We start from the raw sequence: 23,704 nt of genomic DNA on the forward strand, positions 1-23,704 counted from the left end.
ATATCTTAGATATAGTTCTCATTTAACAACAAAAAGAATGCTATTTGTAAGTCAAATTAAGTTGACATAATGACGTCAACAATGGCCTTTTGTCCCAGAGCATATCCTATTTAAAATACTTATCTAAAGACTGTAAGAAACATCCTTTGAATTTGTTCAATCGAGGATCACTTTTGAAACTGAAAACCAAATGTATAGTATTTTAACTTTATCTTAAACCAAAGCAAAATGCTGTATGACCATGTGATTTCTAATCAAATTATAACATTAGTGTCTGAGTACTGAGGTAAAACATTGTATTGTTACGATTTTCTTTTACCAAAATATAAATGTGCGAAATAAATCAGTTTGAAAACAGCAGTATACATTTTATCACGATGATATAGTATATTGGTTACACTGAATCAAGTAATTCCCCAGCCTTAGAGAGGGAAAACAGATACATATTGGAATATATCAATGAAATAACTCCTTCCAAGAATCTTAATGCAAGAAAAAAAGGAAAGTTACCAACAGTAATCCAACACCCCTTTAAAATGCTGTCTTTGCTGACCTCTAGTGGTTTAACCTCTCACCTTGCTGCAGTGATGTTCAGGTTGTCAACATCACGTATAGTTATTAAGAGGTATAACAAAAAGACATTTCAGAACACATCCATCCACCCATTACTGATGGTGAAAGCATTCAACCAGAGAGGACAGCAAAAATGTGCAGGGTGGCAACATACTCTTAAAGAAAAGAAGTGTATTTATGGAACAGTAAATCAGTTGTTATTAGAGGTATAGGAGGGCAACAGTCTATTCAAAACAATATGATGCCGTTTGCAAAGCAGAGCCATTCACTTTTGAGTGACAGTCATATTAATGCATGTATAATAAATGTGAACACATTTTCTCATATAACTGAAAACTGCTGAATTCAGCTGGACCAAAAACCTTTGCTTCTTAGAGAGACCCGTCTTTTCTTGGCTTTACACTTTGAAACATTTACTGTAATGCCCTTTAAATGTCCATGTGCAGTGTACTGACTTCCTGTACTTCCTACTTCCTGTGTCCTAACAAACTTAAATGATACAGTAATGTTGAACCAATTTGCCCTCGAATAAAGACGATTCAGACCTGGGTCATAAATAAATCCTGATGTGATCATGAGGGTGGTGCAGCAGTTTGAAGATGGTGAGTGTGATGATCAAATAAATAAAGTAGTGCGACGGGGCATAATAGTCTCTTATCCATTTCCAAAACAGAAGCTTCAATTTGTTACATTTAATTTAAATGAATGGGAGACTGAACAAAATGTAGTTTACTAAAAGTGAAATGTGAGTGTACCTTGAGTTGTACTGGGGCAGAAAACTGAAAAGATGATACTGCAATACTTTTTTACAATTGATTTTCTGAAATGTGACTGAGTGTTTATAATTCACATAATATGATGTAGCTTTATCTGTCTTTCATTTTTGTGAAGCACTTTGAATTGCCTTGTGTTGAAAGGTGCTATGTAAATAAACTTGCCTTGCCTTTATTTATTGAACTGCACTTTTTAGGATCAAAAGACAATATTTAAGCTGCACCACAACTATTAAGATAGATACCTAAAATACAATTGAGTGTTACATCAGTATTGATAAACCTTCCTGCTCTGGTATGACCCCAGTTCAAACCTGACCTGCTGCATATAGGCTTATACAGAGGATACTTGTGCTTGGGTGTGTTATTGTTGAAATAATACCTGACCTGTTTTAGAAACCCAGAGATGACTTGAACTTTGGAATAAAGCACTTTTTTTAAAGTCCACATTTGACCACTAGAGGACACTGTTTCATCAGGCAGAGGTTCCTTTGAATAAAACAAAATAAAAGCTTGAGAAAACATGGTGAAAAGAATGCCATTGAACAGCAATAAAAAGGCATGACATTAGCTCCCACTGTAGGTGGTCGCATGAAAAGAAACATAAGGCCCCAAAAACAAGATGACAAACCAGTACTTTACGTATCAGTACCAGAAGCAACAAACTATTTTACAGTATAACTTCCATTCATCCAAGTCATCTTAGGAGGTATTAGCTCACGTAAGTGTGTCCTGGAATTCATAAAACATTAAACCACTTGACCTTGTGTTGACTTAAGTTAATGTCCTGGCAGAATTTGCTTCATCCTGAAAAAGATGATATATATTTCTTTGTTTGTTGCAAATGGCACTAACTGTATTTGGGGTGGAACGTTTCCCAAAGTCACGGTTCAGTTCATACCTCCGCATTGAGGTCATAGTTTTGTGTGTTTTCGGTACAGTGAGGAAAAAGTGGCGGTGCCTGCTAGGGTGCATTCCTGAGAAAATCCTGTTGATTTTATAAACAGAAAATAATTTACCATTAATAATGAACCGTAGGAGCGTTGTGAAAACAGTCGTGTTGAGTAGGTAGGTTTGATAAAGCTTAGTGCTTTAAAAATGGAAAAATGTAGCTCACATAAGGAAGACAATGCTTATAAGAATGGTAGATGAGGAAAAAATAAATAAAATAATGATTATATTCTTATCTTTCTAATTAAGCTTTGAAAAAAAATAGACAAGGGTTTTCAATTATAAATTAAATCCTTGTGTACAAGCTTACCAAACTAATAACATTACTGCTGTTTATCTGAGGACAATGCACAGACAAAATGTCTCCGGTATAGAGAAGGATATTGAGGTCTCTTTTCACAGAGCTGAATGACTATCTGAAGCACCAGCGCTGCATCATAAAGCCACACAAAACGACCTCGAGAAGTCATTATTGTGCATTGACCTACAAGCTGGGATATAACATCAACTATTACATGATGATGTGAGATATATTTATCAAATACGTTATTGAATTACCCTTTGGTGCCACGGCACGCAGCCATGGTAAGGCTGAATGAAATTGTTGTATAAAAGCACAAACATGCTTAACATGATGCTGTCCTCTTTATGTATATTAAGAGAACTCAAACAAAAGCTTGGATTATATTAATTGAATTGAATTAAATGGTCCCTTCTGTGCAAATCTAGCCATTTTCCTTGCATATCCAGCAGCAAAAACCAACCATTGGTGATTTTTCTTTCAATTTGTAACATAAACAAAAAGGGAAAGCATAACATCCTTATGAATGTTTTATCAGCTTTTTACCCTTTTGAATGAAAAATGCATTCAAATGATCCAAAGCTACATTTGTAGGCCACTGAAGCAACCTTCAAATTAGCAGCAAATATTTTGCTCAGTGTTTCCTGTGGCAGAATATGTTGAAATTAAGTGTTTCAGTGATATGTGATAGTAAATAATAAACCTACTACACTTAGTTGTCAGAGGTGCAGTGGCAGTTAAATTCACTTCTTGAATTGTTTTGTCATACACCAATGAAAATGATAATTGTCTAAATAATGTGTATGCTTACTGCTGTATGTTTTCAGAGGTGCATGACAATAGTTTCAAGCAGTGAAATCTGAGTTTACCTGAAAATGTTGCCATCCAGTGAGAATAACAGCATTGTAGCCTATTAGCAGTTTAGCCGTTAGGCTGGAGTAATTCACTGGCCATGATGAGACTGATCCTGCTTACATTTGCATCCCAAACCAAGTGATGCATACCGAACAAGACAATCTTTTGAGGGTTACCGTTCCACCCCTAAATGTTGTCCACAGTAATATACAACAGTCTTTTCTCCCTATAGAATATGTAATAAGCTGTATTGTGTTATGGGTGTTTGCAACCTATACAATGTGAGATTCCTGTAAATATCTGTCTTGAGAAGTAATTTAACACATTGAAGTTTACAGTTGGTCTAAACCTACAGTATGTAAATAATAGTCTTCAGTCATTGGTTGGAGGCGAGGGTTTGGTTGATTAGGGTTTGTTGATTTTTCTCTCCTAGCCCATGTTGGAGCGAAGAAAAATGAGTTTGTTCATCTCCTCAGAGGTGACCTGCTGCCTCCTCTTCATAGCCAGGCTCTGCTCACACACAGTCACACACTCGCTGCGTATGCCCACAGCAGGCACAGCGAGGAGCCACATGGCCAAGCGGGAGAGCCTGGGGAACTTCTCGTTCACCAGAGAGCTCCAGTACTGGAAGAGGTCAGGTGTGCCTTGGAGAAGAGGCTCGGCCAGGTACTGAAACATCTCTTGTCTAACTTGGTTATGACTATCATCGTTACCAGAGGAGGAAGTCCCCCTTATGATGCCGCCATTGTTTCCCGCTCCCTCTATGCGGCTTATTTTAGGGGTTGGTGGGCCATCAGTGTCCCGCTCATCACCACCTCCTCCACCACTCATACCTCCATCTCTGTTTTCAGCAGCCATTTCACATGCGCGGGAGATTATGTCTTCATGTTGGTAGGCGGGCACCGAACACAGCTTGACCTGCGGGTCCAGCACCATGGCTACCTGGTGGGCTCGTTCAACCTAGTGACAGAAAAACATTTCAATGACTGCAAGTCAAACCAATTACTCATATGTATTTGTCATACAACAAGACTCTCTTTAGTATGGCTGGGTACTAAGCTACAATGCATACTTGCTACAGTGGCATCAAATGTTGGGTGAAATCTAATATTGTGTTTACTTAATTGTTATTGGTTTCAATTTAAAGATCATCAATTTGATTCAAGCGAAGTTGAACAAAATCTATTGGCATTAGTAGATTAAAAAATAAACCCATCTGTATGTGTTACAGTATATGTGACCTGCTCCATCGAAATCAGTTGCATTGACCCGAAGACACATTTTGAGTTGTATACACTGTTGGAAAGAGGATATTCCTAGCTTTCTAATGATATCAGGATTGTTGTTGTACTCCAAATATTAAGCGAAATATGTCACATTATATAATGACTGTCACCGAGACATCATTTTGAGAAAAAGGCCTTCAAAGTTTTCTCTTCTCTGGAATCCATCGATCTGATTGATTATTAGTGGAGCAAATGATCAAAATACTACGGAGGGAAGATATTTTTGTTTGGAGGGGAAGCTCGCGAGTGTGTGTGTGTGTGTGTGTTTGTGTAATTTTGCGTTTGTGTGTATTGTGTGTTTCCCGGGGAAAACACTCACGAGAAACACCGGCTGTTGTTATGCCTGCTGTGATGTTAAGTTACTCCGTTCTCCGCTTGTAATTATGCTGAAGCTTCAAAGTTGTATTTATCATCTGAATTTGCCGAAACAAGTTTAATATTCTGAAAGCCAAGACTTTGTTTAATTGAAATCAGATGAAAACAAACTGTAACGGACCCTGCCGTGTTATCTATGATTACTATACTCTTACATTCATAATTTCAGCCGGAGGGAGGGGGGACGGCGCTGCTGGAAGAGCAGATTGCGAGTGAGAGGTGCCTGTCTTCGTCCCTTTACAAGCTTAAAAAATGTATTTATCGTGTGATTTTGGAAATAAAAGTTTCATATTCTGAAAGCCAATACTTTGTTTGTTTAAAATCAAACAAAACACCCAAACCCCGAAAAAATAGTTTTTTACGTAAATCCACATTTATTTTGAATTGAGCCGTTGCGACTTCCGACTGATTTCGATAGAGCGGGTCACATATAAGATGAATCTTCTTATTTTGACAGCAAATTCTTAAAATAATAAAATGTATCAAACTTTAGTACCTTGAAGTTTTCCTTAAGTGCTTCGAGAAAGTAGTGGCAGAGTTTGCTAGCCGGGCCAGTTCCTGCCTCTCCAGCTTTGGATGTGAAGAACTTCTCCAGGCGCAGGTAGACGGGTAACACCTGCTGTAAGGTGGGTCTCCTCTGGGTGCTCAGCTCCAGAGCTGCAAGACGCAGAGGAGCCAGCAGACATGCCATTGTACCGAGCAGATGCTTGTTGAGACCTTGGAGGAGAGGAGCTGTGGCCTTGTTGCGACCATAAGCCTCGCAAATCTGTTCAAAGTGAGCATGGACCTGAAGAAGAGCTTCAGCCGTACGATCCCAGCAAGGAGGGTTCGGGCATTGTGCAGGGCCGCCCTGTGCTCCGTCCTCAGTTGTGCTTGTGGATGTTTTGAAGTACTGTTCGTCGCGAAGGGACAGCGTGGTGGAGGAGGCGATATCTCGGCACGCTGAGAGAAGCTCAGCCAACTCATGAAGACCTCGAGCCTGGAGGCTGCGCTTCCCAAGAACTGCCTGGACGACAGCCCCGAGGGAACACCCAGCGCATCGTAGGCATACCTTGCTCCGACCACCAGCACCCAGGGGTGATCCCGCCAATCCTGCTGCCCACGCTTTAGGCTCAGAAACATACACGGTGCGTATGTCTGACATCACAAACTCAGACAGCACGTTCTGCACCCAGTATTGGACCTGCTCGGGCCCCTCCCTCAGCTCAGCCTCCCTCACACCGAGCACATAGCGCTTCAACCTGGAGCCCTCCACCTGGTAGGCTGTGAGAACATAGCAAGCATCTGGGCCTGATGTCTGGGAGTGACAGGTGACGGCGATGCCCAGCGAAGCATTGGAGCCGAGAGCACACGTGACTTTGACTTTCACTTGGTTGTACATGCGGGGCAGCTGGCGCAGCGCCAAGGCACTCATGTTGCCAAAAGCGTCACGGGTGGAGTAGGCACCATGACGGGCTCCAGTATCCACCAGGGTCTGTGCCAACTTCAGGAAGTCTTTGCTGTTGAGCACATTTAGCATGCTCAGATCTGAACACATTACCCGTAAGAGGCGCTCAGCCACCTGCTGTCGTTCCTTCTCAGGTAGTCCATTATTGTCTGCTAGCCCGCACAGCAGATGGGTTGACAGGAAAACAGAGTAAAACATTGACAAGAAAGATAATTAGTAGTGATGTTTTTTATATATTGGCAGAGAATACAGAGTTTCTTTATAGGGGGAATGAGCTACAGAATCATAGAGAATAAAGACATAAATGACATGGTAAAAAACATGGCTTTGTTTTACAAACCAGATTGACTTCAAACTTAGGGAAAATGTAGAGAATATATTAAGATTCATTTATCTTGCTATTGCTCTAATCCATGTTTTGTATCTGTCTGACAGGGGGGGAATGCCGCATTACTAGCTATAGCAGAAAGCGAACCAGGGATGTTGCAGTGATACGTTATGCTTCTTAAACCCAAGGCCAACATAGGCTCCCTAATAATACAATTTCAGATTGTTTTAACAATAACACTGTATGATTAGTCAAGGGGTTATAAAACATTCTTTAAGCCTGTATATAAACAGGGTTGTACCCAAATCACTATAACCTATTTGTTTTACTTTACATTTATTTTATTAATATTATTATTTTTTGCATTCATTTTGATGTATTAATGTTTATTTTAAATATTATGTACATGTCATATAATAGTGTTCTATTATTTTACGTCTCCATTTACACTTTGCTGGAACACTTTTAATTTCTCCTTTTTTGGACGAATAAAGAGATTCTGATATTTTCAATCAAATAGGATTTGGCTGTTCGGCTCCAAGCTTGCACTGCTATAATAAAAACCTATTGCAGACGGACTAAAACCCCTGTGTTTCAACTCGACTGAGGAGTCAACCACGGATGAATCCACTCTTTCAGGGGGGCAACCTGGTACGCATTAACTATCACAGCGTGAGATGTATGAAGATGATTGAAGTACTTACGGCTGACAGTGTGGTTTCTCTGGGGGATACTTTGAGGCTGGATTTGTAGTTTTACTAAGGAATGGGCCGGACCTTGAGAGCCTCTCCACAGCTGCTCTGGAGGAACGGAGGCTGAGGAGATTTTGGGAGACTCCCCTTTGGTGTGGTTCTCATTGTCAGCTGAGGAGAAGAAGACATTAACATCAGGAAGAGGTGACAATACTATATAGTTTTAAGTGTATGTTAAGTGTTTTCAGTGTAGAAAAATGCAAAGAATTGAAAAGAAAATGATGGCCCATAATTAAACAAATAAAATAGTTGACAGCAAAACTATATGACATGGCTTCTTGGACTCTATTATTTACAACATGTGCGTCAAAACTAGCAGAGCATGTTTAAAAGAAGAAATTAAACTGATTTGTTTCCTCAATGCTCATATAGGTTCAGCTACAAATCTTGCAATTTTTAAATGAGGTCAGTCTCACAGCAATCATTCCAAAAGCAAGGATCCAAGGGCAAAGCCAACAGTAAGATATCATCATCAGTGTACATGTATTCTGTTTCCAAGAAGCCTGGAGAACAGTATTCTAGTCTATAATCATATTTCTTACTGCACACGGGGAGAGGCAACATGATTCATGCTTAAGAGGGTAAACAAACTGCACTTCAGTAATGTATCAAATAAAAACTGAATATGGGCGTTTGCTTGCTATCCTATTTCACACCACTGTCAGATGTATTCAGTTGTATTAGTCTGTTACCTACGGTGGCTGAGGTGCAATCGACAATTACAAAGTGTGAAACACTTTAACAAAGCTTGAGACAAATTTACATTTTATAAAACACATTTACATTACAGCTAAACACTTTTACCAAAGAAAAAAAGATTTAACATTAACAAAAACAAATTAACAAGACGCAACACACTTTTACAAAGCTATAGACACATTTACAAGTGTCGAAAGACTTTACCATTTCCCAAAACACTAACATTTGCCGAAAAACTTTAACAAACTAGAGAATCAAACCGGAAAGGGAATGCCCATCATACCAGAAGTGACTGACACAAACTTAAGTTTGTTTTGGCGGATAGACCGCCGGTACGTATGGACCTTTATGGTCGTTAAACATGTTTTGTCCGTTCTGTGGAAACCACCTGGGTCAAGTGACATGGTTTTGCTCATCACGATATACTTTCTCTTGCGCAAGAGATACGTTCTCATGCACACGAGAAAGTTACAGGTTCGCCAAGTAGGAAGTGGAGCTGTGTCTTTTACACACATCCTTCGCTGTGTTTACCTTCATTAGACAGCTAAAGAACGACTGCTTTGTTACACACACACACACACACACACACACACACACACACACACACACACACACACACACACACACACACACACACACACACACACACACACACACACACACACACACACACACACACACACACACACACACACACACACACACACACACACACACACACACACACACACACACACACACACACACACACACACACACACACACACACACACACACACACACACACACACACACACACACACACCACACACACACACACACACACACACACACACACACACACACACACACACACACACACACACACACACACACACACACACACACACACACACACACACACACACACACACACACACACACACACACACACACACACACACACACACACACACACACACACACACACACACACACACACACACACACACACACACACACACACACACACACACACTTATTCCCCCTATTACTGATTTTATGAAGGAGATGTCCGGTCCACAAGGCGCATTACGTGTGTGTTTGTGCTCAGTTCCGCTCTGTGTGTGTGTTCGGTGTGTTTGTGTATGTCCGACACCTGCATTTGTTTTCAAATTACTATGAACAGTAATTTACACACATCTGGCCAACTCCATAGGTATATGTGTGTGTTCCAAAATGAAATAAATGTGTTTAATCTTAATCTCGATGTAGTGATCAGTGCTGTCGGAGTGCAGTGGAACACTGCAGTCAACTCAGCCGTCTCTCGCGCTTGGTCAAATCAAGTTCATGTATTCTGCTATATTTGTTGAGGGATAAAAAGATTTGTTACCATAGGTTCTACATGAAAATGATACTGTTTGACTAAGTACTACTTGGACTACTACCACAAGTACAATCAAGTATTTTTACTCTGTACTTTTGGAGTAATACTTGGTTAAACTGCTGTCCTGAGTACAATAATTCATAGTTCATATACAATACCGAAATTATTGTGCTCAGGACGGGAGTTTGACAGAGTACTACTCAAAAGGTACACAGTAAAAGTACCTCATTGTATTTGTGGTAGTAGTCTAACAAGTACTGAGTTCCACAGTACCAATTTTATTAAGAACTTCAGGGTTTCCCACACAGACTATACTTGGGCGGGCCGCCCAGGTATATTAACGGCCGCCCAAGTATATTTCGCGACCCATTTAGGTTTTTTTTTTTTTTTATTCGTCCGTGACCACTACGCCATCTGCGATCGATTAACTTGTGGACAATGATCCCTCGCTCCCTTGCTCTGATCTCGCCTCCTTCTGGCCTGTTAAGTGGCCTGCCTCACACAGGGTGACTGGCTGTCCACATGGTGTGGCCTGCCGACATGGCCACTGTCATACAGATCATAAATCAAAGCCCTTGATTGGTCTCTGTGTGTCATTCAAGCTCGGGATAACCTCAGCTCAGGTGAGGTAAAGCACTCTCTGAGTGTTTAGATAGTTAGCTTAGTCTAAGTTCTCAGTGGGTCTCAAACGGTGTGGTCACCATTTATGTAAACACATATTTCCATTTGAGAGGGTACTTGGTCTAATGGATAGTGAGGTGGGCTGAAGATCGGAAGGCTGTGAGTTCAAATCCCGCCAGGAACACCACCACTAGTGTGCCCTTGAGTAAGGCACTTAGCCCTTAGTTACTCCAGGGAGAATGTCCCTGTAATCGGTCATTATAAGTCGCTTTGGATAAAAGCGTCAGCTAAATGAAATGTAATGTGATTAGTAAAATATGCATGAATAAATAAATAAAAAGTTAACTAGGTGAAAAAAGGTAAGATACACTTTTAAAACTTGTTGAGAGAAAACTAGTCTTTGCTGCTGCCTCAAAGAGGAGCAGGGGGGAGAGGAGGGAGAGGGGGGAGAGGGGGGAGAGGAGGGAGACAGGAGAGGCTGATTCAGGAGCACAGACACACTCACAACTATAAATGAACCAAAAATAAATTAATAAACAAGTTTCAGTGTTTTTTTCATATTGGAAATGGGATGTTGTTGGTTATGGCCATGATTTTATGATTATTGAAATGTATACAGTTCTGTTTAATATAGGTGTTTCCATAGATCTAGTCTCTTTATTTCCCCCTCAAAATGCACCAGATTGATGCATTTAACTCCAAAATAAAAAATGAAATCTTACCGGGGGGGGCATGCCCCTGGACCCCCCTAGAGGATTTGAGGTCGACCCCCACTAAAAATCACATGGATAGGTTCCTAAATACATTTACAAATACATTAATTTTTTTAAATAGTAACCCATGTTCATGTGTGGGTAGTAGATTTAAACTATAGGGCTATCATTATGGGCCCTGCCTGTACCTGTTCGCTCTGCCATCGCGTGAAGGGTCTGCTAACAAGCGACCAACAGAAAGGTTAATGTTAATGTTGTTGCACGTCACCTCAAAAGTAAATATATAAGTCGTCATGAACACATCTGTCTATCAGACAGAGTGCTGCTGTGCCTCCTGTCATCATTAATGGACGTCTCTTTAAAATGACCGCTCAGAGGAGAGGAGTTCTCATTTCTCTAACCGCCTGCTGCTTCCCCTCCTCTCTCCTCGGTTCCCCTCCTTACGGCCCGTCCACACAGCGGTGTTGGAAGCTTCTTCCAACGCTTCTGCCCATTCACTTTGAATGGGGTGACGTCCCTTTTCGCCGAACTGCATTGTGGGAAGCAGAGCGGAGCTTTCCTGGCGTTTCAGGCTGCAAAAGTTGAGCAATGTTCAACTTTTGAAGCTTTCGGTGGAAGCGTCAGCCAATCAAATCATATGCCAGTACAAGCTCTAGCCAATCAAACCGCTGCTTGTGTGTCAGGGGCGGGAGATTCATGTGATTAGTTGTTGGTCGAGCTTCAGACACGCCCGCCGGCAAGCTTTTTCCAAAGCCGCTGTGTGGACAGGCCGTCAGTCCTCCACTCGCATCTCCTGTGGGCGGGACTAACTCACGAGGATAGGAGTCGAGGAGGGGAAATTTAAAAATTGAGAAGCCTCTAAAGTCATTTTGTCATGACTTTGGGGTGTGTTTGCCTAAGTTTGGAATTAGTCTTTATTTTTGACATTGTATGTACTAAAGGATACTTAATAAAAGATAATGCTGTGTATATCAATGGGGACATGTATGATGCACTAGAGCTTTTGTAACAAAACATAAGAGCGTCATATTCAGCCAGCCCAGAACCAGATCTGCAACAACCGTGATTATAACAATATATTTCTTGGAACATTAAAAACAAATGCTACATTCTCAAGGTTTAAACGCCTATGACTCAATTCGCAATTAAGTATTATGTGTGATCATACAGACCTTCACATGCACTGCAGCCACTGGGGGTGTGTTCACATTCTGTTTTTGTTTCACTGTTGAGCTTAACATGCATCTGTAGTGGTGGACTCACCAGCGTGGGACTGCATGTGCTCCAGCAGGTTGTTGTAGAACTGGAACTGGATGCCACAGGCACCACAAGTGTAGGGTTCTAAAAAATCACAAGGGCCACAAGTGCATTGACGCTTTGGTGGAGGGACAAATGAATACACTGTGCATCCGTCCACATTCTAGCCTCACTTATCCATGCTTTTGTGATTTGTATAGCCTAAAGTGACTCAATATGCAGCAGCATTTAAAACAAATTTGATCCAATTTGTATGTTACTTTGCAAATAATAAAAATAAAAAGCAACGTTTATAATGTGTATGTCGGGCGCCAATGTGGGGACTTAAGTGCTGGTCATCTAATCTCAAAGTCCTTGGTTTGAAAAGCCTTTTCCATAAACAACAACAAATATAATAAACACATAGTTAACATGTTAAAATACAAGATGTACAGCAAATGAGTTGAAACAGCTTTTCTAGCCATCTTTGTCCACCAAAACAAACCATGTACCAGTTTAATTCAGCCAATGCTTAGTTGTAGTTGTCAATTTAAGACAAAGGTAGGTCAGAATTCAATTCAGATTTACAATATGGCTCTAAAGTTCTGCCTAACAATCATGAAACTAAATGCAGAAAAACTGTTCAATCACAATGGATTATAGAGAAACAATTAGCACCTCAAAAAATCAAAGCATGCAGGAAAAAGAAAAGAAAAGGTGAAATGAGAAAGTAGAATGAATGTTCTGCTGTGAGCAGGTAGGTGGGATTGGACTCACTCTGGCTTGTAGAGAAGACGCTGGCCACCAGAGGGCTCGGAGTTCCTGTGGACAAGAGAAGAGGGAGGGAGATAAGACTACAGACAGGAGGTTCTCCATCTTCTATTTTATTTATTAATTAAATCACGCTTCCCTTTGTTTATTCAGTCAGTGTCTTAAAAAAAAAAAAAAGGAAACATTTAAAAAATATATTTCCATTGATTTGTTCCAAACATGACAACACCTTACAGAATTTTTTATCAGTGACTGATGGTTATGTAAACCTTATACAAGCAATTTTAATACTGCATCGATCCCAAGGATGTATGGATTGATTCCAGCGCCATTCAAACTGAATTTCTTTTTAGCAAAGACAAAACAGAACAGACAGAAAACTCTAATGAGAAACATACAAGACTTTTGCGACTTTTGTAGAAGATGTTGTGTTTTTGTAGGAAAGCATTGCTCAAAGAAAGAAGCTGATAGAAAACGTGCTTTTTAGGGCTTCTGAGTCCCTTTATTAAAATGACTGCACTTGAATGTTAGTGTGAGAGAAGCATGGTATTCAACAAGGTCTCAATTGTAATTGTGTGGAGCGGAATAATACAAATAATAATGATAGAGTTCATGGACTTCAGTTTTATATCGTCACAATTGAGGCAAGGTAGGTCACATAAACCTCTTTACACCGTCTACTCACCCTCCATCTCCATTTTCAGCCCGGGCATTATCAGCAAACAAAACAATGTCTGCAGAAGCACTGTTTCTATCTATACTGACACACATACTTATATACCTGCTTTTAGCAGGACTGAAAATACCTTTTACTGTTTGAGCAGAAATTATACATTTCCACCCAAATACACACACCTCCAGATAAAATAAGTGCGTCAGTGCTCACCGCTTGAATTCTGCGAACTGTTAGTGTCGACCAGACTAGACTGAATTGCACTTTCCAGTTTCCGCCTGAATGGAATGTCTGTAAGTAAAAACAAAAAGGAGAAACACAGAGTGAAATGCCCATGCTGTAAAAATGTGGATAATATTCTTAATCAACTATTAAACTAGCACAAAAGTTAATACGGAGCAAAAGTGAATGACATGCAATTTATTAATCTCAGTTTTAGTTTGGGGCATTCAAATCAATCACACTAACAGCCTTGACAAAAGGATCCAAATGTCCGCATTACATTTAAATATGGTTTTAATTCCTCCTCTTCATTCCATCTTTTTGACCCACTTCTTAGATGTGTGTGCCATGCTTTAAATAGTTCTTTATGGCAGAGCGCAGAAAGATGGAAGGGGGGGGGGGTCATGTAACACAAAATGTAGCACCACTTGGAAGAAAATCTATACAATATGACAGTAGAAAACTAATGTTGGTGGAGATATGGAGCTAAAATTGCCTACAATGTTGAAGAAAGACTATATGTGGTATTTTTTATATATAACAATGCAGATCTTAGTCTGAGGTGTTGCTAAAAGTAAACAAAAAGTATTTAATTGAGGGTTTATTTGGTTTGTAATCTTTCTGAAAAAAAACAGCTTAAAGACAAACGCTTGCTGTAATTGAAAATCTGTGCAGACCTGTGCAGATTCATTGATGAATTGTTTTTGAACATCATTTTTAATGTGTTAAGGTGCTTGTGGTAATTAAAAAAGGAGTTATAAAAAATGTTAATGTCCAATCTTCTAAAAGTGTAATTAACCATTCCCTAGAGGCCAACACTTTGCAGCAGAGTTACCACAAATACACTGGCAAGGTGACCCAGAACTTTACAGCAGATCCTATCTTCATCAGTTCTCCACTGCTTCAGGTTTAACATAATTCAGCCGTAGTGAGCCTTATATGAATTTCGATCAAACCCTCAGCAGGACTGCGATATTGTTGCGACTGTCCCTGCCCTCAAAGCCAGCCGCCAATATCTGAGTGAACCCACTGACTGCCATTCTGTGGTCGTGTGGGAGGGAGTCACACTGTCATTTTAAAAATACATTGTTCAACAGTGCAGGCAATAGGGGTTTAGTTTCTGATCAACTTCCCTAGGTTGTTTTCCCATTTTATCAGCATCAAATCTCATTTTTGACCCAGACTCATTTCCAACAATGTAACAATTTGTCAAGTTGACAATGTCAGCCAATTAAAAGCATTTAAGTTCTACATAAGCACAAATAAATGTTATGTATATGAAGTGTACGCATAATGATGGGGTAAAAGTTAGAAGCATACTGCTATACACATTACTAACAATTTCATTTAGTCACCATCCAGAGCACGAAACGACTGTGTGCTTTTAAGTGTGTGTTTGCGTGCATGAAACGAATAAGCATTTGGATTATGAGCTAATGAGGCCTGAACGTTTTGCTTTACATTATACCATCAATCAACAAATCCACTGGAAAATGTAGGATTATAAAAGTAGAATACTTACGCTTTATCTTACCAGTTTGGCTGGGGGCAAATTTATTCATATCCATGCTACCACATTCCTGTACCCGAGATGTCTTCAGATCAAAGGCGCCTAGAAGATAAGATTTCAGAATCAACTAGAGAATGCAATTGGGAATGCTTTATGCTGAAACGCTAAACTGCTATGCTGAAATGTAATGTGTAAGAAAAAAGTGAAGAATTTAGATTGAAATGATACATGAACACTGGGGGCTTGAATGTGTGATAAGAGAAGAAAATAAAGTAAAAAGGCTTGGAAAAGCAGCAGAATATTTGAACTGCAGACTTTTGAACTAACTTGATGGCGCCATTGGCATTTGATGACATCCCATAATACGCTTAGATGCGTTGATGGCTGCATCGTTACCAAACCTGTGAAGTTTTGGCCTTTTGGAGCATTTTCACTGAAGTTATGAGAAAACCGTGTTTCATGGCAAGCCTTGTGTTACTATGGCAACGGCATTTGTAGAAATCTCAAAACTCTCACGTAGATGTTGTCACACCTGGACTGTTAGCACACATGTGAAGTTTGAGCTCTTTTTGAAATTTTCATAGGAGTTAATGTAAAGCGACATTGTCTTTTATGGCGAGGGATGCGTTTCCATGGAAACGGCATATGGTGAGATCTCAGATTTGGTGTAGAGCTGTTGAGGCATGGACCGGTGATATACAAGTGAAGATTGGGGGACGATTGGACTGTGTCGATTGGACTTACAGCGACATCGTGTTTCATGGCGAGTGGTCTGTCGCCATGGCAACGACATTTGATGACACGCCATAATACGCTTAGATGCGTTGATGGCTGCATCGTTACCAAACCTGTGAAGCTTTGGGCCGTTTGGAGCATTTTCACTGAAGTTATGAGAAAACCGTGTTTCGTGGCGAGCATTGTGTTGCCATGGCAACGGCATTTGAAGAAATCTCAAAACTGTCCCATAGATGTCTTCATGGCTGGACTGTTAGCACACATGTGAAATTTGAGCACTTTTTGAACATTTTCATAGGAGTTAATGTATAGCGACATCGTGTTTTATGGCGAGGGATGTGTTTCCATGGAAACGGCATATGATGACACCCCATAATTGACGTAGAGCTGTTGAGGGCAGGTCAGGACCATTAACCATTATCTGAAGCCTGCTGCTCTGAGCATGTCAGTTGGAGTTATGACATCATCGTGTTCCATGACACAGGTGTTTATATTTGAGCTAACGAGGTGTCCAGAGATCAAAGGTTTCCATTGTTCTGAATGAGAGATAAACCTCTTACATGTGAACGTTTTGTTGAAGAACCGTAACAGATATCGGTAAAATTTCAAAGCGTGAAGCATCTCAAGGACCTTGAGTATCTGAAGTGTGCTTTTTGTGTACTTTAGGGTCAATAATGTGGCCTTTTTGGCAGATTAACTAAAGGTTAGGTTAACTTAAAGGCTGCTGCTGTGAGGAAATATCAGCCTGAAATTACAATGGGCTTTAATGGAGACATGTTGAAAGTTGTTGTCACTTCATGCCCTCAAGAGGCATTTTGTTTAATTATTTTTGCTTAATTATTTGTAATTTTTCAAGCTACGCGATTTTTTCCTACATTTGTCATGAAAAATTATGTCTCAGGAATGTAGGGTTTGGGAATTATGGCAGTTTTTAAAAAGAAATATGAAGGCAAATTTCCTACACTCTAGCTGTGACATCACACACTCTGAAGAAGGCCTCTTTACCAAGGTCTGAACAATGTTTAATATCTCTAAAAGTAAGAATCAGATTTAAAAGTTGTGTTACACGAATAATGTCAAAAGATGTGTAACATTTTAAAGTTGGAATGAGGTTTCTGAGTGAAAGTATGAAGGAACAGTTAGCAGTTGAAGTGGCATGAAGATTTGTTGAAGTCTGAAGAATTTCTTCATTGACTTCCATGTTAAAAATGTGATGAATTATGGGATGTATCTCTGTAATTATGAAAGTTATGAATGATAAAAGTAATAGCCATCGATTCCCGACCGAGCTGAACGTTTTGATGTTTGAACGGAGTTTCTGCGATGTTCAATGCGGGAGGAGAAGAGGTGAAAAATCCCGGCGGAATAATAATAATAATAAAGAATTTGTGCGTAGAAGAACAGATAGTTGGAATGCTGTATCAGCATTCCCACTAAATTACAGTGCAATGCTCCAACGTAGACCTTTGACATCCAATCTGACAATACTGTTGTTTTCTTCACAATACCTTAACATTGTAAACATAAAAACATACCATTAAGATGTTGGCAGTACCTCCACGATTTATTTATTTTTGATGATATATTTGTAGACACCAACAGAAATACAAAAAAGGAGAGATTTTCCTTTATGTTGTGGCTTCAAGCAATAATTAAACAGGCTTACTCATCGGTGTGTGCAGAGCGACGTGCTCCTGGTATGGGTTGAAGTACTTGTACTGCTTCCCGCAGAACTCGCAGACATAGCTCCCAGTTTCTGCAAAAAAGAGAACACAGAATCAAACCGGGGTAAAACCTGTATATCAATTGAGGTGAAGTGTGGGAGATTAATTGTGTTAAATTAAATACAACTAAAAGAAACAGAATCACTTTGTTAATCAGGTGCTTTTTCACTAGGAAGAAGCAGAAAACAAGAGGTCCTAATAGAGTGGAGAAGACGAGGCTGGTGATTCTAAAAATGGTATCTTTTCCAGTTCAAATCTTACTTTTAGCAATTTTTCCATATTAAAGTAAATAAAGACACAGGGGTCTCCTGCAAAGTGTGCTGAGCCTTTCCCTATCCCCCAATCAGTAGAAGTCATTAGTGCAGTGACAAGTGCAGGCTTCCCACCTGCGTACACTGCCAATTGAGTTTGAAGGGACACCCGCTGCCTTCGGTCCGACCCGCAGTCTCTGCGGAGGTGGGCGAGTGCTTTTTCCCCTGCGAAGGAGGACTTTTGGACTCATGTTCTGAAACCTTTCCAGTGTGGAGTTAGCTCATATGTGTTATTGGCTAAGGTCGTTTACATTAATGTAATGTAATGTTTAGTACAAACTGTGCCCAATGTGCTGAACTGGACACAGGTGGACTAATCAAGCTGTCAAATGTACGCCATGTTAAAAATAATTTAAGGAATGACGGAAGAACCTACAAATCAAGTTAGAGTTGTAATGCCCCCTGAGCAAATATGTCAGATTTACCTCTCTAAAATAATCATTTAAATATAACGTTGACAAATTGGTTACAGTTACAAATGATCCCAATTTAATCTATTCCTTCTGGAGGGTATAACAACTTAAAATGTGCAATCAGCAATGTGGTGTATAAGCTACTGTATGTATAGACCACTTTGCAACCTTCACCTGCGCTGGTATATATGTGGAATTAACTACTGTAAGTGCATCAAACAGTCTTACTTGGTCCGATTTTCTGGTAGGGTTCAACTGGCTCCTCCTCTTTAAGGCTGTCCACAGGTAACACTACCTGTTCATAAGGATCTGAGAGAGGAGGGCGAGGGAGAGGAGGAAGAATGGGAGATTAGATTTTTCTAAGAGAGTAGCAAGGGGTATCCTACTCTGAACTCAAGTGCGAGTAAGAAGTTTAAATTATTGAGTTTCTTTTGTTTTTACAGTAAATTCTGAAATATAGGACTGTATTTACCTCAACTAGTCAGTTTGAAATAAGCTTTACATAAAACAGACTATTATTAGAGTCTGATTTTTGTGCTAATTTCATAGTCTATTCATTTTTTATTAGCAAAAAATCCCCCTGTTTTTGTATACTACTCCTCCTCCTTACTATGCTACTCAGCTTTTGTTGCTGCTGCAGGAAGTAGAGACTCTGGTGACCGTGTGAAATGGGAAGTTCTCTTCTAAATGGTTTTCCAGATCAAGTCTTGGGGTTGTCAAAGAAAAAATAAATTGCCATGCTAAGTATCCAAAAACTCCTAGTTACCATCGACTGCATGCAGGTCACGGTGCTCCTGGAAGCAGCTGTAGTATTTATACTTCTTGCCACAGATGTCACAGGAGTAACGGAAGCTATCTGCAGATAAACATATAGTGAGAAAAACAACATTGTTTATAAGGATGGATATTACTGACAACCAGTATGTTTGGAAACTGGGTAAATAATAACCTTATTATAGTAGAGATACTTTGCTTTGGTGTAAAGTTTACAGTACAGAGGACAGTGCAAAGGTAAAAAATGACAAGATTGAAGGAGCCATTTCAGTGACTACATTTGAACTAAGAACACATTCATCTGAATGTATAGAGATCCGGTTGAACATCTTATTGCATTCTGCCTTAGAAAATGAGTCCTGTTTTTAGTCATGGTGTATTAGAAATGATAAATGACTTAACAAATGTGATTGAAATACATTGATTGGATATCCTTGATTACATTGGGGCTGACACACAGAGGGAGGCTAGAGGAGATTAGAATAACAGGACAAATAGGCAGATGAATCCCTGGGGGGAAAGTGATAGAAAAGGTAATAATGATTTGATTATTTATAAGAGTGACACCTTCACACAAACAAAACAAACAAATATTTATCCGTGTATGCAAAACAATGCAAATTAGTTTAATGCGGCATTTTAAAATTAGAATTAAATTCAAATAGTGTTCAGTAGAATATAAAGTAGAGTGCTTAAGAATTCAATGGGTAATTGTCTCTCTTTTTATTTAGATTTGTTTTAGATGATGATTTTTGATCAAGAACACTAAAATTAAAAATGGTGTTTTGACCCAGATGTATTTTTTATGTTGCTTCTTGTTTACAACTTGTGCAGCCATTCCATGACGTGTCTGTAGACGTCTACGAGAGTGAAAGGACAAAAGGGAAGCAGGTTAATTGTTCTGCTATTGCTAATTGTGTTGCAGTGGGAAGCATTGTGCAGCCAAGTGGCTGTTGAGAATTAAGAACACTTTAAGTGCATCTTGGCACACCACAGCGAAGTCCTGTCTGAGGCCAAACTGTTGTGTAAACAGCACGGCATACAGAAACTGTAAGACAAATCCTCCATTCTCTGGTTGTTTCTAATTTTGTCTTTGCTCCTTAATACGTCTGACTTATGTCAGGTGCCCCTCACCTTACACACCCATGTGACAAATCGTTTATCATTTAGCAGCTGAGTGATAACTTCTGAATTTCTCTCCACTTCATTCTGACACTGTTAATTCAATCAGCAGGATCCTTTGGTGAATTCCTAGGGGTGTTACAAAGATGCCTTTAAACTCTTCAAAATACATTACAGCAGAAAATAAAATATTCTGCTCTGTATTTATATTTCAAAGATTAAAAAAAGGTCACAATCCAAATTGGTGCTGTAAAAATATGTTTGGAAACCTAGTAAGTGGCTGCCCTAGGCATGTGATACAAGGGGCATAAAAACAAAAAACAGATGATATAAAAATAACCCGTTTCCTAACTTCACAGAAAAAGCGTCCGAGCAGTTTATGCTTAATTGTTAACACAGCTACAAAAGCGATTATTAGGGTGCCAAACTGTAATTGCATGTATAACACCTCAAGGCTCCAACACATATTCTTTCATTTTGCCACCAACTGACGTGATTGAAACTATTTTCAACAAATTAGTGGGTTCCTGGCATTTGTCAGTGTAATTAAAGCTAACATAACCTGATTGCTCCAAGCATATGTGAGGAGGACACATTCTGAGTAAATCATACAACAGTGGCGAACCGTGTCTATCACAACTGGACCTTCTGTAGACACACTCACACACACCCCCCGTCGCCGGTGTGTAAAACCCACACTGCTCAAACTTCCTTACTTTTCCTAAAATTGGTATATTTATTTATTTAATTTGGGGCATGGGGAATGAAGAGAAAAAAATATATGAGCATTTTATGAGCATGGGATTTTGACTCCTCATATAAACATATGCATAATGCTGCGCTATACTTTGCGACCACACGCCATTGCCAAGCAACGCTTATTGTTTAGGTGTCCTTTGATAAGCAGGCAGTCATATAATTAACTAGAACTATCTAGATTTGGACATAAACGCGAGCGAAGTTTAACCGGATGCGAGAGAGAGCTGCTGCTGACGGAGAACACGCGCCGCTGTGACGGAACGTTGAGTGGAGCAAAATTAAATACACTAAGGCCCATTCCCAAACCGCCCCCTACACCCTACCCCTCCGTTTGGAACCGAGGGGAACTCTGAAAGAATACGCCCATTGGCTACAAATCAATATATGATTGGTTGATCAAACTGTCAGTCCAAACGTACGCTCTCATTCAGTGCAACGGCCAGGGCATTCGATAAAGGATGTAGAATACCTTGGTTGAAGGATATTCTACCCAGAGACCCAGAACAAGATTGAATTGGTTGCTTCCTTTTCTAACACAAAACCACTGAAATGTGTAGTGCATGGTCCGAGAAGGACAAACAAATCAACGTAACACTGTAATATTACAAATCAACATACACACATGCATTTCCAAACATTTGGACTACCTATGTTGCAAATGTATTATCTTTTCAATTTACACACGGCATCTATTGCACATCTGTCCGTCCTGGGAGAGGGATCCCTCCTCTGTTGCTCTCCCTGAGGTTTCTCCCATGTTCCCCTTTAAATTGTGGGTTTTCTCCGGAAGTTTTTCTTTGTACGATGTGAGGGTCTAAGGACAGAGGGTGTCGTATTGTCATACTGATATTCTGTACAAACTGTGAAGACCACTGAGACAAATGTAACATTTGTGATATTGGGCTATATAAATAAACATTGATTGATACGATTCTCATTTAATATACATTTTATTTATATAATTAAATCGATTTTTTGTTTGTTTTATCTGAGTGTTCCAGGGTATTTTCTGAATACCTTGAAGGCCCTGACGGTTCGCCACTGTCATACAACATAGATAATTGGTTATGGATGCATGATGTTGGCAGGTTGGGCTTGTGTCTTAAAATTGATGTTGCTGTGCAGTGGTTATTACAACAGATAGTTATGTGACAAAAACAAGCCTACTCTGATCCCAACATACTTTTTTTCCTCTGTGGCTTTTTAAGAGGCCCTTGAAAAAAAACAAGCTCAAAGCAGAAGATATGTCAACCTTGAACGTCCTTTGATATGGGTATTTCATTCAAATGCAAGCAATTGGATGTTTTAAATTGCCCACTGCTTTTAAGAAAACAAGCCTAGGAGAGTCCTGCAATTATTCAAATGAAAATGCAAACTGACATTTAAAATTCACTATCATTTGATACGCTAAAACCATCACATATTTTACATTCAAATGCAAAAGGACAGTTTGCACTTTCATGTTCAAGTTTAAGTTGCACACTGCCTGCATAATCAACAAAACTGAAAATGCAGAATCCATTTTACATTTGGTTTCACAATCAATATGACAGGGTTTTCATTTGAAATACAAAATGCAATGACATCTGGCAAATCAATGCATTGGACAACCAGATATGAGAAAACTGAAACCCTGTCCAATAGTATAAGTAATATAGCATTCAGTGTTCTGGTGTCTGAGGATTTAAATAGATACATGATCCATAACTCAAACTCAACTTCCTGCATCACAATTTAATTTCTAACAAGTACCTGAAGCCACACAACCCCGCCAACCCCTGGATTCTTTTTATAAACGCAGGGCTGTTTTTGGTCCTATCACCCACTTAGTCAGATCTACCCAAAGTTTGTTTGAGCTGTGCTCCTAAAATACTCTCCTCAACCTACACAACACTCCAGCCTGTGTTGTCTAAAATGCTCTTATGCCCACACGTCAACAGAGGGATATTTTAGTAGCCATACTAACTGGGAAATCTCAGTTTATTATGTGTATGCCTGGATTAATTTTCCTCATTTGGTTTTAAAATGCAGACTTGCAATGATCCAGAGAATGTTGCTATAGTAACCAATCATTAAAAAATGGTGTGGTGTTAAGCAGGCTTAAAGTCAAGGTTACAATAATCCCATATCTTTGCTGTGAGGCCCTAAACCTGAGCTTTTAACATTGTTTTGAACAACAAAATGTAGCGCCAATTGTATTCTTCCTAGAGAAATCAGTCCGTTTGTTAAATTAATTGCTAATAAAGAAAAGTATACTTTGCCTCTGCTTGTTTTGTCTTTACTTGCTGACATTTGTTTGTGTTGTATTCAAACAATCTTATGAATTGGCATGTGAATACTCTCAAATATAAAGTTTAAATATTTAGTGTCAACCAAAAATGCAATTCATTTTCTATCCTCCTAAGAATTTAATC

General features: G+C 39.5%; 1 protein-coding gene across 14 annotated transcripts in view; it reads right to left on the reverse strand.

Moving 5' to 3' along the window:
• Positions 1-347: 347 nt before the first annotated feature.
• The window catches only part of znf618 (zinc finger protein 618), a 33,125-nt gene continuing 9,768 nt past the window's right edge, over positions 348-23,704 (reverse strand). For 5 of the 14 annotated variants that reach the window (XM_034204335.1, XM_034204266.1, XM_034204257.1 and 2 more), the window contains 11 exons: positions 19,402-19,491; positions 18,864-18,944; positions 18,298-18,387; positions 17,854-17,943; positions 15,465-15,554; positions 13,934-14,011; positions 13,054-13,098; positions 12,304-12,381; positions 7,594-7,752; positions 5,611-6,713; positions 348-4,413 (listed from right to left, as the gene is read on the reverse strand). In XM_034204335.1, coding sequence (XP_034060226.1) covers positions 3,883-4,413; positions 5,611-6,713; positions 7,594-7,752; positions 12,304-12,381; positions 13,054-13,098; positions 13,934-14,011; positions 15,465-15,554; positions 17,854-17,943; positions 18,298-18,387; positions 18,864-18,944; positions 19,402-19,491 — 2,435 coding nt within the window. In that variant the 3' untranslated portion in view covers positions 348-3,882. The remainder of the gene's footprint in view (positions 4,414-5,610; positions 6,714-7,593; positions 7,753-12,303; positions 12,382-13,053; positions 13,099-13,933; positions 14,012-15,464; positions 15,555-17,853; positions 17,944-18,297; positions 18,388-18,863; positions 18,945-19,401; positions 19,492-23,704) is intronic. The other 9 variants (XM_034204273.1, XM_034204241.1, XM_034204249.1 and 6 more) reach the window with 8 other exon arrangements.

The sequence above is a fragment of the Gymnodraco acuticeps genome, unplaced genomic scaffold (genome assembly GCF_902827175.1).
Source record: "Gymnodraco acuticeps unplaced genomic scaffold, fGymAcu1.1, whole genome shotgun sequence".
NCBI lineage: Eukaryota > Metazoa > Chordata > Actinopteri > Perciformes > Bathydraconidae > Gymnodraco > Gymnodraco acuticeps.